Consider the following 16,461-nt stretch of genomic DNA (forward strand, 5'->3'; position numbering starts at 1 on the left):
TGTCCACACAGACATTAAAAAAAAACCATGCATGCGGGTGTTTAATAATTGACTAATGCAGAGCCTAAAGAATGCATAAAAGGGACTACAATATGCACAACAATGGCACTTTATCATTTAGATTATTGATTAAAAGCATGCATGTGGGGCTTTGAAAGTGATTTGAGTGCCGACAAGGAGTATTTCTCACAGGGACAGAGGATAACAGAAGTGTGGGCAGGAGATGAAGGCTCTCCGGGGAGGAGTGTGGGGAATAATGACGCCTTTAGACCGCTTGTTCTGCGTGCAGAGGCTGCTAATGCGTCGAGTCTGAGGGGGAAACTGTTCTGTCAGACCCACTACAACGGGGTTCTGTCAGACAGAAGAAGCCACAGCGCCATGCTGGCTGCCCTACATCTGACCCAAACCGTGCTTGTTTACCCAAGACAAGGAGGGAAGAAATGTGTAGCCTACATCCACCGGTGTAAATGCAATGCCAATATCATTTTAGCCTAGTTTATATTGAGCTAAAGCGGGGCAGGTTATAGAGAAATACTGTAGCTACTTATCCTTTTGTCATGCATCTGTAGACGGGTCACGCATAAGTGATAACTGACGCGGTTTTGCACCGAACCACGTCTACGGGGTGAACTTATGCTAGTAAATAGGAACATAATATTTTCCATATAAACACGGAAGTCAATATCGTAGTTGGCCAAATCGCCGCTTAAAGCGTTACAAGAGCGACAGCGACCACTAGGGTTGCAAGGCGAGTCTGTCACATGATTCCAGTCGAAAAAGAAAGCTTGCCACTAACGCGAGCCTTTTATTTCTCTAGAAGGGTTGTGGCTCTGCACATAACCATGTCTACGTTGCCTGTTCGAGAGTCGGCACCCAGGAATCGGAGTTGACTGCCCTTGACGTGAAATGACAGGTTCGTGGGCGCATTGTTTGTACTGGCTTTGAAGCACGAAAAGTAGTCTAGTCCTTTCCGATCTGGCCAGCTAGCCACTTGCTACGGGTTTAGGACGAGGCAGTCGTTCTTAGCCAACTTAGCATAACTATTCCGCTGGGCACGGAACTTTTAATTTGTCATACTGGGAGGGGACATTTTCCCAGAGTCTTTAACCCAATTCCACACTAACTTTAAGCGCCATGCTCTTTGAATGTTAGAATGGTATTTATTTGTTGCCTAATAAACACGTTGATTGCGGCTTGCGAATAGCTTTAGTTTACCACAAATCGTTTTTCGTTGATGTTTGCGCAGCTAAACTTTAATGCCTACATGCCTTAACGTTATAGAAACTGTTCACTACTACATTTATGTCATTAAAACATTTGCCGTTACGTGCTTTTACGCTAATTGTTTTTTATCTGGCTATGTTACCCTCTTGTAGCTACAATGGTATTAAAGATGTTTACACGTTTTCATCGAGCGTTCGCGACAAAGCGACATTAAATGTATCTAGATAACGCCAACTACACTGACAACCAACTTCACACAACCTTAGCGAATTTGGTTAGATTTTCCCAGTGCCGTTTTGAAAGTTGGCGATTTACTGGAACGCTAACTTTGGGAAATGCTTGCACATCCTTTCTGAATAACCGTGAGTCAGCAGGTCGGGGGCATTGCTTAACCGTATGAGCTCCTCTGACTAATACGCAAATCTGTACCCATGCCAGAACACGGGCTGCTTGTTCACGTCGAAGACAAGCAAGCAAACATTTTCTGTAAACTGTAATTGTATATCCCTACGCTAATCTTAGTCTAGTGTTTGCGTTCTATTAAGCCAAGCAAAATATAGTAGATTAGTGTGGGTAAAGGTACCACTTGATGGGAATATGACCACTAGCCGCACCACTGTCAGATTTTAGCATAGCCTAATTTAGATTAGTGTAAACCCCAATTCAAGCAACTGGATAATTTGGATACATACTTGAAATGGTCACACGAAACAGGTTCTTACTAATGAGAAATATTCAATTTAGGCTTGTATTAAAACTGTGGAAGATAATCCAGTCTGCCCACGAAATATGGAAGCCAAAAATATGGAAAACCTATAAAACTTATCCAAAACAAAAGCGTGTGTCCAGCTAATTTTTTTTTTTTTTTGTTTCGCCCTGTACAGTTGATAGCCCCAAACCATGAGTTTGATTCCGCGGACATCGGTGTTCACCTTCCAGTCGTCGGTGCACTGCCTGCACGTCCTCCGGTGCCTGGATGAGCAGAGGCGCACGGAGATCCTGTGCGATGTAACCGTCGTGGTGGAAAACAAGAGCTACCGCGCCCATCGCTCTGTCCTGGCGGCATGCAGCGACCATTTTCGCAGCAGATTGAGCGGCCATGCTGGGCAAGGCCTGGTCATAACGCTCCCCGAAGAGGTAACATTCAGTAGCACATCCGTGGAAAGAGGTTTAAATTTGATGGTTTGTTGGGTCGAGCATGTCAACTTTTTATTTATTTATTTATTTATTATCTATGCCTTTGCATAATACAGAATGCGTTTTGACTAGTAGCGTGGCCACTGCTTGGAGGGTAGTCCTACCATAGATGAGTTCGTTTAAAAGTAGGCTATGGAGAAACACAAGGTCCTTCCTTCAGACACCAAATGTGTGCCATAATTGTCTCCTACTTATGCTAAATGCTAACAAACGTGCATGTATGGAGGAATATGTCAAATACATAAAAACCAAGGTGAGGGCACAGACGGTTGAAAAGAAGGTCAGCTCAGACTTCAAACTGCTTTACCATTTACTTCAAAGTTTGAACAGAAACGAACTGCCTCCTGAAAATGGCGCCTTTTTATGACCCTAGTTTTCCCTGCTTGGCCAACGTGACGTCACGTGACCGTGGCCATGCCGTTGCTCCAATGAGAAATACATATTAATTGGATCGGAATGGTCTATATTTATCTGAAGTTTTAACGCTTGGTGCCATTGTGTTATCAGCCTGCCCAGATAACTGGTGTCCCCACCTGCTCCGTGACTTCCTCGAGACCTCAAATATTAAGTAGTTAACGAGTTATATAACTTAACAATATTCACCCTCCCTCGTTTTCCCCACTGCCTTATTGCTTCACATTCCAAGGACATTGTCCAGAGAGTTCCACCCTCTGGTACCGTGCATATCAGACCTTGCAAATATTGCTCAACCCCATCCTGACTTCTCAGTTCGGCCGCTTCTAATCATTTCAAACCTTGGCCCACACAATACAGACGATGTAAGCCATTTTTCTTGAATACATAATTGCGGCACAAATCTTTTGAATCCGTGCCCCTTGGCAACAGACTCCTTTGCATTCCCTTGTAAAAATATAAAACACCTATAGTCTAACGGTCATCCTGATTTCCATAAATTTCCATATTCGCTGAAGTCCTCATTTAATTCAGTGCACCTCCTTTCTCAAGTTCTTCTTCTCTCTCATGTAGCTCTGCAGTTCCTCTAGACCATAGTATCTCCTCTATGACTCTTTCAGCTGCGTCCGCCACAACTATAATTATGCCTGACCCCTTAGTTCGCCTTTTAGCTGCCCATAGAACGTCTGCAATGAAGGCAAGAAATGGTGGTCTTTCTAAAAAAATGTTTTGCAGTGGCTTCAACCACAGGTGGCCTATTCATTAAAATGTCCATTCAATTTTAGTTCTATAGCTCTTTTTTATCAGGGACTGCCACAAAGACACTTTACAGAGTAACAGAAGGTCAAACACCAGACCTGAACCCCCAAAATAGCAAGCACATATGGTGTAAAAAAAAAAAACTAAAAAAAAAAAAAAAAAAAGAAATCTCCGGACGAACCTGGGTATAGAGGGGGAGCCCATCCTCCACTGACCGGCGAGGTGTAACAGTAAATTGGATAGAACAGAAATGGATAGGAAATTCAGTATAGCAATTCAAGTGGGTTGGACAGAGGAGGCCTTGGGGTGAGCTAGTGTGCATGGGGCCTATTAAATCAGACTGTTCCTCTTTGTTAGGCATGTTAGAAACCTGAGAGCCAGTCAGAGACATTGGCCAAACAATAGGCTTATCAAAATGAACTGTTTGGAACATCACTGAGAAGAAAGACAACAATGTGTGTTAAATAACTGTTTTGAATTTTTAAAATAAGTACTTTGAGTGTTTGGACGTGAATCCAAGGATGACCCAGTTGCAATACTTTGGAGGAGTATTGCAATACAGTTACAATACTCCTCCAAAACCACCATCGGCTAAAGTATTTGCCAGGAAAAGGTTTTCCACTTCATGACTCATGTCTCCCTTCAAATGAGAAGAGGGAGCTCTTAAATGGCCCAGCTTGAGAGGAAAGCCAATCACTCTTTTGGCTTTAGCTCATAGCTACAGTATAGATCTAGCAATGATGTATTAAACATTTGCCTAGAGGTCTTTAGGCTTCTCTTCCTGCCACACTCGCACTGTTTTAACGACACGTGATGGGCAATTCTACGGTAACTGACCTAAAGGCCAATACAGATACACAATAGAGACTGTCACGAGTCATCTCCTCCTGAGAGTTATAAAAGCATAGATCAGTATCTTGTGAAGCTGTATTCAACTTTACCATTGAAATATCCTGCAGATGTAATGTTGGTTACCTTGAAATTGTCCTGATCAGGGTTTGCCTTTGCTCTGGAAGTGGCTAAAACATGCTACCTCGAGAACCCTACATTGGTTCAAAATGACTGAACATACAGTATGATAAGTAAAAGATAACTCTGTTTGCTTGTCCCTGTAACAGCCTGACATTTATAATGGCTGGTTTTCTGTTTGCAGGTGACAGTGGAGGGGTTTGAGCCACTGCTCCAGTTTGCCTACACCGCGAAACTCCTCTTCACCAGAGAAAACATTGTTGAGATCCACAACTGTGCTGAGATTTTGGGGTTCCACAACCTGGACAAAGCCTGCTTCGACTTCCTCCTCCCAAAGTTTTTTGACCATGGCAAGACCATCCCCAGGATCCAGAGGAAGCTGTGCTGCAAGACCAAGTGCTGTCAACGGAAATCCTCGCAGGCAAAGTCCCAGAGTGGCTCCGATGGGGACGAACGGGAAGTGGATCATGGTGACGCAGAGCCCGTGCTGTCGCAAGCCGGCCAAGAAAACGGGAGTGCCAGGAGCGCCGAGACACAGTCGCAGAATTCCGTCTCTGTGTCGGAATCACCAGATGCTTGCGGACCCAGCTGCCCGGACGAGCATGCGGGAACAGGCTACGGGCTTTGTCCGAAGTACCGCAAATTCCAGATGGCTTGTGGGAAGGAACGATGCTGCTTGGAGGACTGTGGCCCAACGGAGGCTGCTGCACCTCCGGCCCAGACCAGCGAATTGTGTGCTTCTCCCTGCCTGCCCTGCACCAGCAAAGAAAACAACAACGGAGCAGGAGAGCCGTGCCCCAGGAACCTGCCGGAAACAGGCGGCTGGCCAGAGAACGAGGTCACCCCATTGGTCAACTGTCTCCCCTGCACACCTGAAAGCTCTACCAGCACTGGCTTTTTGGCGACGGCAGATTTAAGTCACGTTCAGCCTGCCCCGACCCCCTCCTCTGACATCCCCGACTGTTGTCCGGTAGGTCCTGTAGAGGACGCCTCGGTTGTGGAGGGGGACGAGGTGGAACTGGGGTGCGGCGGAATTGAAGGCCCAGTGAACATTGACCCTGTGGATTCCGCCCTGCCCAATCTGGTGCAGGAGGGAGGCGGGGACCGGAGCAGCGTGGAGAGGGAGGTGGCCGAGCACTTGGCGAAGGGCTTCTGGACCGATCCATCCCCCTCGCAGGCCGAGTCTCTGCTCCTGGACCCCGAAGGGCAGGCGGTTCTGGGGAAGGCCGCGGACTTCCACTGGCTGAAGCACCTGGATCTGAACGCCAGCACGGGAGACTGCCCCTTCCTGCGGGACCTGGGGGAGGGGGTACAGCTACCCGAGGAGTTCCGGACAGGGGCCCAGCCGGAGAAGAGCCCCTGCATCTCCTCCGTCAACTCGGGGGAAAACTCGGACTCCGATTCTGAGGGAGACAGCGAGTCCTACAACAGCGAGAGGGCACGAGAGGTGAGAGGCTAACTTACATATTTAGGCTATGATAGTGTGGAAGAAAGAAAGAAAGATAGTGTGCAAAGCATATGTTTATTTTATATTCTTATATTCATACTGGCCTGTATTCATACGGTTTTGTAAGTGTAAAAAGTCAAAAGGGGGACACTTGAAAACCATGTAATTCTGGGCTTATTGCCAAAGGTTGTTTTTCAAATGAAGGTTGTTTTGGAACGTCAGTAAATGGTCAGGGTGTCCTTCTTGACCATTGTTTGAAGCGAGCCACATGTTGTGAAAGATAAGCGGTTTACTAAAGAATGTATGAAAAATATTTTTTCAGTAAAAGCTTGTCATATGTCTCTCCATTTGCCAAGTACTTAAAATATACAACCATATTAGAGCTAATTGCATATGTTCCAAGGCTTGTGTGTCTTCTTTAGAGACATTGGCTTGTCTAACTGAATAACATTTTGACGTGGAAATCTCTTTATGAGATAGTTTATATTTGAACATCCACTTCAACAATGTCCAATCAAATTTGCTTTGAAATGTTATGAACATATGTAATTACATGTTCAACTTTTCATTCATTGTCATGTTATAATTTTCATTTTAAAACAATTGAACATTCAAACAACTTGGAAAGGATCTGAAGTGGCCAGTGCTATCATTGTCATATTTTTAAACCATACATCTGTTTATTTTTCTATTTTCTTACAAATAAAAATGTTAGTGTGGTTAATCAGAATGGAAACTTCTGATCAAATAGACTTCTTTAATTTTTAATATGTGCACTTGGTACAGGGTAAAAAAACATTTTTATATGTTCTTATTATATTTTATTTTATATGTTCTTATTATATTCCTTTTACAATTTTTTCTCCAAAAACATTTTGCAAACTCCTTAGTTTTTTTCTCTGTCATCATAGGAGCATACTTATTGAAATCTCATACAGGCCTTCACAAGGTTTCAGTACCCAGTGATCCAACTGTATGGAACTGTCACCAAACAGTAGAAAGGTTTGTCAGTATTTGCTTGTTGTTAATCATCTACAACGTGGTAGATGGCACCTCGTTCCCTGACTGGAATTGGGCAACACTTTAAGTGACAGGCTGGAGTGTCCATGAATGGAAAAGTCTAGGATTGGTCTGATTCCTGACTTTCCAGGAAAGCATGTTTATTTTTCACCGAGTGTGATTTTCATTGTACAGTGCAGTGGAACACTGGGGGAAAAGTTAGTTTACATTGCAGAAACACGGTAGCTTTGGGAGAACTGCATGATTGTCAATAAAAAAAGTATTGCAAGATCAGCATCACCATGCAGCACTGCTCCTGCTCATCCGTGTCATTTTGGCACAGTTTGTCGCAGTCCCATGAGCAAAAGAGATAAGACAAAAGCTCTCCTTTTGCTGAATGAGGGTGAAATCCTCACCCTGCATGTGAACTAGACTCGATGTTCATGGCTATGGATAACTGATACTTTATGTGGATCGTACCTTATCTGTGTTCTGTAGTTGTTATATGACCTTGTCTAGGTATTATTGTACATCGGTTTAGATAACAGCATCTGCCAAATGTAATGTTATGCAAAGTTACAGCAGGGTGAGGGTGAGTTATAGCTGTACTGAAAAAAAACTAAAAATCTCCAGTATTTTACTCTTATATTGAGACTAAATCTCACTTCTTTTACTTTTTTGTTAAATAAAATAAAAAAATTGCTTATGAGGTGACACAGTTTGACTCATTACAAGACTCGCCTATAGTATAAGAACATGTCAGTAGCCAAGCAAACATCAACTTAAAACAAGCCAATATTTTCTATTTGAGACAAAAAAATGAAATATCTTCAGTCTTGTTCAGTCTTGAGGGTTAGCAGTGTGAGTGAGTGATGGGCAGTAAGGTGAACCCCAGAGACACTGACCTGCAGGTGCTCTTCCCGCGCAGATGCAGCTGCCCTTCCCAGTGGAGCGGATCTCGTCTCTGAGCCGGAATGACTTCCAGCACCTGCTCCGGCTGCAGAGCCTGACACGGGAGCAGCTGGACTTCGTGCACGATGTGCGCCGGCGCAGCAAGAACCGCGTGGCGGCCCAGCGCTGCCGCAAGAGGAAGCAGGAGTGCATTCTGGGCCTGGAGGGGGAGATACACAAGCTGGTACGAGCCCAACTGCCACCTGTCGCCCGAGTGGGCGGCCATTTTGTTTCAATTCAGTCGGTTAGGGAAATTAAATAAAATTCAGTGTGTAAATTGACAAGACCTTCTGGGACATTATGGGCAGTTTTGGAATTAATGAAATTACAGGTCAGGTCATGAATTGACAGATTTGAAATGGAGTTGACCCTAACCCCCTACTGCTGATTGACAGATTTACAGACACACTAGTCAGCCTGGGTTTATCCAGCATGTCCACGTCTTCACGAGTTTGTTCATTTCTTTTGTCAACACAGTTCAACAATATCACCAGAGTGAATGAGAAACAAGTTATTGATTACATCAACCATCGTGCCATTCTTTTGAAACATAACTGACCTTGTACTTTGTTTGTATGAACGTGTGTGTCTGTATGTGTATCTGTGTGTATGTGTGTATTTATATATGTGTGTGTATGTGTGTGTGTGTGTGTGTGTGTGTGTGTGTGAACGTGTGTATGTGTATCTGTGTGTGTGTGTGTGTGTGTGAACATGTGTATCTGTGTGTGTGTGTGTGTGTGTGTGTGTATATGTGAACATGTGTATGTGTATGTGTGTGTGTGTGTGTGTGTGTGTGTGCGCATTTCCTCCACAGAGGGGAGAGAGGGAGCAGCTGGTTGAGGAGCGGGAGCAGCTGAAGCGGCGGAAGGTGGAGGCAATGCGGAGTCTGTCGGAGCTGTGTCACAAAGTGTGCAGTGAGGCCACCCTCTCCCCAGAGCAGCTGGAGTTCCTGGCCCAGTTCTCCTCCCCCGACTGCCCCATCCACGCCCTGATGAGCTCCAGCCCCTCCCCCGATCTGAGCCTGCGCTTCAGCCTCACCCTGCAGGACCAAGACCCCACTGCCGTTTCTACCTGTCCGTCACAGGACCCCTCCTACAGCCCCGCCCCCAACACAACCACCACCACTTCCACGGACACTTGTCTGTCACAAGACCCCTGTCACAACCCCGCCCCCTACACAACCATTGCCGTTTCCATGGACGCCTGTCCGTCACAGGACCCCTCCCCCAGCCCCGCCCCCTGCACAACCACCACCGTTTCCATGGACGCCTGTCCGTCACAGGACCCCTCCCCCAGCCACACCCCCTCTCCCTCCTCAGAAGAGCCACGGACCAGTCCTCAGCTTCCCCGACCCTCCCCGCCAACCCTGGCCCCACCCCCTCCTGAATGCCGCGCCCTGGATCTCAACAGCCCCGCCCCCATCGCTGACATCAGCCTAGACATGAGTGGTCGTTGTCCCGTCATGGAAGCCCCTTCACCTCCCCTTTTTTCAAAAAAATTGACCTAAACCTGCGAATGCCCGACTAATCTACCCAACTCCAAACTCTCATCCCTAATTGTGCAGTATGATCACGAGTCTGATGTGGAAAAATACTGTCAGCCACTGTTATATCTTGGGTGCACAAGACTTTACAATTCCAATCACTTATGCAATCTTAAAATGATTATATAATCATATACAGTATTACCGAGAATACCCTTTTATTCAGTGCACTGAAATCTTGTTTTCATGAATTCAAAAGGCACACACCGAGTTTTGCCGACAGACTTTCTGATGCTAAAAATACCGCCTCTGCGCAGTGACACTCTTGTTTCTGAGCGCTTGGCATGTCAAAAGACTCACCGTCTCACACTCTCTTAACTACACTGCCTGATGCGCAAATCATCGAACACACATTTCAACAGGAGCAAGACCTGTCTCACCGGCAGACCGGTGCGTCCATAACAGTCCAAGTGTTGTAATCTGCACAAAGGGTCTGTTCAGAGGTAACTGTGCCATTAGCCATTACCATTCACAGAACAGGCCAGATATTCTACATTACGATCTTACGTTCAGATTACAGTCACTTTATTGATAATTAACACAGGGTAAGTAACAGTTGAATTTGTTTGTTTCTGTATATCTCGCCAAGGCACACATGGCCCCCCTGCATTTTTAATTCCCACTACATACAAGCACACCTGGGTCAAATACGTCATTGTTTTAGATTCAAGTATTTTTCTGTGCTCAATTGATCTTGCCTGGTGCAGCTGAGCCAACCAAGAGTAGATGGCTGTGTTTGTGTATTTCATAGGTTCCAAGTAAGTATTTCATAGGTTCCTCAGTAAAGCATATTAAACAATTAAACAATTACATATTTGACCCAGGTCTGCTTCTTACAAGTAGTATTTCTTACAGTAGTATCAGTAGTAAATCTAGTTTGAGTAAAATTTTAGTAATACCGCAGATTATCCACACATCCCAGATGGTCAGCTCCACATTCTTAAAATGGTTATGTCTGGGCTCATTGCTGTATGTAAGATCAAAATACAACAGCTATGATAGCCACTCTGTCAGACAGCTCTGCGACTTCCTGTTATTATCTAGAACCTTCTAGGACAACGTTCTGGTTGGGGTATAGGACATACGTGATGAGATCCGTTTTTATGGAATTTTGTGCTAATTGAGTTCTCTCTGATCTTTGATCTGGTGGTTCTTAATTCACAATTATACAACAGTTAGTTCTGACCTTGCAATTTGATCGACTGAGAGATATTCAAGGAGTGACACTCATGTTAAGTCACTCCGAGCTTAGCGAAACCAAAACTAAGCGCTATGTTTATGTTCAGTTGATTTGTTATATCAGGGATATGTAACCTAGCAACACTTCAGAAGAGCTCCTGTCACTGAAGCGGCATAAGTCTGAACCAGAGTTACTGTATCGTTCTTAACGTTTTTAAAATTTAATTCATTTATAAACGTGTTGGTAAAACTGTTGTATAATTGCAATACTTAAGCACCAACATATTGCAATACAAGCCCTGATGTCTTAAGTTCAACTTACCAGTCTTTTCCTTAAATTTGGTGCCAGACCTGGGTGTGCTTCTGCTTTGTTCAGTCTGTCAGAAGCACCTTGTAAACGTTCAAAACAGAGTTACGAACAGAGAATGTATATAAAGTATATGCATGAACGCAAACTGTGTGATGTGAACATACATGGTCATACAATATATCTAGAATTATGAAGTTATGAAAACAGGTAAAAGGCTTGTGTAAGCAATGTACTAACATCACTTTCTGTAAGTGGTTTTTCAGATGTCTGATAAGTGCGTACGCATGGCACTTCAGAGACTGCAGCTTGGTGTCTGAGCCCTGGTTTTCAAGGGGCATTTTTTAAGCTGGATATTTTATTGCTCATTTCAAGTCTTAAAAATCTTCATTCATGTATGTCTTTCAGTGCATATGGTGTTTATCTCTGCCAAGTCCATACGTAGGTACAATTTTACAATTTAGGCGCCAAATGATTTTATTTTATTTTTTCAACTCTTCATGCTGTATGTTTTGAATGCATTGTGGTGATGCTGGATATGTATGTCAGCAGACAGTCATGCAGGTTAAGTACCGTGCTCACGGGTGGAGCAGCAATGGCATAGGACAGACTCAAACCTGCGGGTGTCGTTAACAAGCTTCCTGCAGTCACTGATATTCCCTTCATACTCTTATCATACATATTATCATACAGTACTGTTCAATTGTCTTAGGCACCATAGATATTTTAGATAAATTTGGTATTTGATGTTTATTTTCTGGATTAGTGTATCAGTAGAAAAGAGCAAATTTGAGATTTCCAAATATTCATTTTCGAAAAATCTTTTATGTTTATATATTTTTGTGAGTGAGACAAAGTCTGCAGACAAACTGTGACTGTCTCCAATGTGTTTGGAACAACCTACGATACCTGGCGATTTTCTTATAAAACTGCAGGACAGTGTACCTAAGAGAATTGATGCAGTTTTAAAGGCGAATGGTGGTCACAACAAATATTGAATAACTTTTTTTCTATTTAGAAACTTTAAATTTCATTGTTGTTGAAAGCATCTTTTTACAGATTTGTTTTTACATGTGGCTGAGAATTTTGCACAGTACTGTAGATATTCTTAACATGCATATGTTTACCCTACACACTCCACACATCTGCTGCAGTTTGCTTTTTGGCTCGCTGAATTATGGCACTTTAGAAAAATGTACCTGCAACTACAGTATATAGGGTTATTGCTTATGCCCCATTGTGGACTTCTCACACATTCTCTCAAAAGTGTGTTTATGCAAACTTTCGTTGTCAAAGTATTGTTGAATTGCCATTGAATATGTGAGCAAGTGTTTGGTACCATCCTGAATGTGATTCAGCCTCTCTCTTCTCTCAAGGGAGTATATTTAAAGACTTGTGCAATCATTTGTTTTTCTAATTAAGCCAGCATATGAATACTGTATGTATGTTTAAACTCAAAAACTTTTTTTTACATATAAACTACAGTATTCTCAAAGGATTTTTACTTCAAGTTCAGGTATGAATGGCAGTCACACCACTGATTGCTTAAAATATAGAAACGATGTTAATTACACAATGTCTTCCTGTGATGGACAGGAGAAGGACTTTCTGCTCACAGGATTAAACTCATTTACAATCTAAATAAAATAGACTTAATATCATAGGATTGTTTAAAAAAAAAATTTTTTTTAATGAATCACATAGGAGAATTGTGATTGCACAGGGTTTTTAAGGATAGGAAAAAGCAGAGTCATTCTTCTGAAGCTCAGGCCTGTTTGCTTCTTCCGTTTTCCCCATAACTGTTGCACTTTTATCAGAATGAAATTCTCACTTCACTGTATCTGCTTTGGTTTGTTCCCTTAGCAAGTTCCTTTCATTTTCTGTATGTGTAAAAGGCATCTTGTGCCTTAGCAGGGAAAAACAGCAGTATTCTTAGTTTTTTAGTCAAAATGATTAAACATGTTTTTAAATATGAAGTGTTTGTTGAATTGGATGGTATTGACGTTGGCTATTGCCTGGGGGAGGAAGGTGTATTTAAGCAAGTTTATATGCAAGTTCATTTGAGGATATGTGCTTGCACTGCAAAGAAGAACAGAAGAGATGGATGTTTTCCCCAGTTTGGCCAGGCGAGGGCAGTAGAGCACAAGTGCTGCCCCCATTATGACACTATCTGCAGCCTTGGGCAGTGTAGGAGACAGAATTGCTATAATAGGCTACTTATCATTACTTATCATAAATTACTTATCAGGCTTTTTTTTAGGCATAATAATCAGTTATGGAAAGTATGTTGTATAGTAGCAAAAACAGTGATTTAACAGAACCAGTTTTGGTTTAAGAGAAATATGTAGACGTGTGGTCAGGTTTATACAGTATGTTTTTTGAACATTTGCTTGGTTCAGTTTTCAGTTTTATGTACAGTGTACCTCTGAGAGGGGGCCATAATATGACTCACCCTGCATAGTTTGGTAAAGTACTAAAGTGGCAGTGAGTACCGTATCTATCAATCATACAGCCCCCCGTAAAATAGTCCATGTAAAATCAGCTCTGATATTGTACATTTTATCCCCTTCACATTCAAACTGTTCAGTAACAAGTTACAAGTAACAAGTTTGGTTAACACTGAACAATTTACTGAGGCCTGCTGCTGCCTCTGCTGTAATAGGCCCCATTAGAGAGAAAATAAAGCTGGCAGGCTCTGGTTGCTGTGTGAAATATGTAAGCACTACGAATGTAGTATGCAAGTACTACCCAGGGAGATTCTAACGCGTTTACTTTCAAGCACAACTTCATTTGCAGACACTAAATGAAGTAGTAAAGCCGCAGAGTAGAAACACTGCCCCACAGTGTGGCGAGATACAAGCTCCCTTACTCCTAACTGAATTCAGCTTAGCCCATGAACAATGTCTGTCATGGCTGGAAGTAAAAATGATGCTTTTCAGGGACTGACAACCCTACAAAGTGTTGGACATACACTTGGTTGTTTTATCCACAGAGCAATGTTAAATATTTTTAAATTAAAACTTTGTTGGGGAAACATTTCAAATCTTTTTATGCTAAATGATAAATGACAGTCTATTTAGTAAATGAAAACGAGGCATCTCTCAAGGCCATTTGTGAGTTCACAAGGCTATAGATTCTGTGCAAGGATGTAGGCCTACTCAATTTTTGGAAATGCAAAAACATTTTAACAGGACATGCAGGTAAGAAGGGCTTTGTCTAATTACTGTAAATAAACATACTTCCAGGGTTAACATGGATAGGGTGTGGACACTCATGAAGAATGAATGAAAACGCCTTTCATAGACAGGCTGAAACTTAAGTTAGAGCAGCACTAGCTTCCGTGATATGATGTATACACGGGTGAAACGGATGTTTCAGGGGAATTTTAGGTTTTGCTTTAAGGTTGGGGAGTCAATTTGATAAATGAAGAGGGGGCTGTCAAATGAGGATGTGGGCCGTTGTGTGAAAAGGATACTGATTGGAGGGGAACAGAAAACTAACAGACAAACACGCCATGCACACACACTGGTGCACGATGAACTCCAGCGTTAAAATACACAAGTACTTTTTTGGAATAGATACGTGTTGGTATGGTTATGAAGTGACTAAATTAACTAGGAAAAGGGTCCAAACCCAGTGAAGGTGGAGTTGGGAACACGTTTGCGTGGTGCGTTGTTCTCTGCTGGGTAAACCACCTGGCTCAGCAGATGCACCCGTCATCACAGTAATTAATAAAAAATCAGAGTAAACGCTGCGGGCATGTCGTCGGGATGAGCAGCCATCTTGTGCTCCCTGGGATCAGGGTTATTAATGGCCACAGTCGGGTGAGCTGTCTGTGTGGTCCATCAGGCTCCGATAGGCCACGAGATGCCTGTTTGTCTGCCTCATTCTCCTCTTACAGCACCAAAAGGCTGCCGTGCCTAATTTAACTTTCAATCTGGAGTCTCAGTCTGTCGCGGCTGCCTTTTTTAAGTTAGGTTTTTGGCTGTTTCATTGAGCATCCTTCTGGACGCTTTCTGTGTGTCTGTGTGAGTGTGAGTGTGTGTGTGTGTGTGTGTGTGTGTGTGTGTGTGTGTGTGTGAGAGAGGGAGAGTGTGTGAGTGTGTATGTGAGTATGTGAGTGTGTGTGTGCGTGCGTGCCTGTGTGTGTGTATGCGAGTGTGTGTGCGCGTGTATGTGTGCGTGTATGTGTGCGCATGCTTGTGTGTGTGTGTGAGGATCAGGAGTGGCAGCTTTACACTACTCTCATCGATTTTTGAATGCCAACCGGAGGGGAAATCTGAAATCACCCTGAAGCACAGTTTCATTTCTGAACTGGACTAATTGTGTTTTGGTTGGGAAAAAAAACTAAAAAACTATTGATTTACTTATACATCACCATCAAAGACACATTTTCATTGAATCAAGGCTGGTTTAGTTGTATCGCTTTTCCCAGTCTACAGCCATCTGCGTGCTGGTTTTTGTTCTGACCAATTAATTTCAATTGACTTTTCTGACAGGTGTATAGATTACACTGGTTCACTCCTGTACTGGATCACAGTGAAATCTTTAGGAAACACCTGCAGTCTGTGACAGTCGCTGGTGCTTATACAAATAGCCGAGATGCGGCATGATTGAGTTAATTAAATAATTAAGAGCAGAAGCTGCCACAAAATCCTGAAATGGTTGGGCCGCTTGCTGTGCACCCCTGGTTTAAAGGCGTTTGTCTGCCTCATTTGGATGGCCACAGTAGGGCAGTGTTTCCTTTCTGCTGCTGTTTGTGGCCTGATTGGCCATTGAGAAAAACATCATCATTGATCTCACAAATGGTCACTGACACCGATTACATCGGCTCGCACACACACCTGATCTGCCTGGAGCAGGGGTGCACAACTCCGATCCTGGAGGGCCAGTCTGCAAGCTGGTTTTTGTTCCAACCAGTTACCTCAATTTATTTTTATGACTGCTCTATAAATGATGTTGGTTCACTCTTGTACTTGAGCAATGTGCAATCTTTAGGATACACTTGCAGTCTGCAGCTGTAGCTGGTGCATATTCAAATGTCTGATCAAGACATTATTTAGCCAATTAAATAATTAAGAGACAAAGTTGGCACAAAATCATGAAGCGGATCAGCCCTTGCTGTGCGCCCCTGGCCTAGAGTGACTTGTGAGAGACATAGATGGAATCAATGTCCAAACTTTAAAGGCCATTTCCCCCCATAAAAAGGGTCACTCCAGTGGAAGCGGCAGATTCAGCTGTGGGTCCTTGGCCCTTCTCAGCCCCAATTCCCAGATGCGCTCATCTTTCAGAAATATGCAGGTCATCCCTGGAGAAATTAAATCACAATCAGTCCAGTTCTATCCTCCTTGGACTTGCAAACAGACAAAAGACAGGTCTTGACAATGCAACCAAAATTGCTGAAATTATTTTCCATAGATTTATTTTTACTGTGCGACTCATCTTGCTGTGAAACTGCTGATTATTATCATT

The 16,461-nt window shown here is 43.2% G+C and overlaps 1 protein-coding gene across 1 annotated transcript; it reads left to right on the forward strand.

The window, feature by feature from the left end:
- The first annotated feature begins 753 nt into the window (after positions 1-753).
- Positions 754-12,965, forward strand: LOC133108675 (transcription regulator protein BACH1-like). Its single transcript, XM_061218313.1, has 5 exons — positions 754-913; positions 2,109-2,361; positions 4,748-6,010; positions 7,938-8,144; positions 8,775-12,965. The coding sequence occupies exons 2-5, from the start codon at positions 2,125-2,127 to the stop codon at positions 9,465-9,467; spliced, it is 2,400 nt and encodes a 799-aa protein (XP_061074297.1). The 5' UTR covers positions 754-913; positions 2,109-2,124; the 3' UTR covers positions 9,468-12,965.
- The last annotated feature ends 3,496 nt before the right edge of the window (positions 12,966-16,461 follow it).

This window comes from Conger conger, chromosome 13 (assembly GCF_963514075.1).
Source record: "Conger conger chromosome 13, fConCon1.1, whole genome shotgun sequence".
NCBI lineage: Eukaryota > Metazoa > Chordata > Actinopteri > Anguilliformes > Congridae > Conger > Conger conger.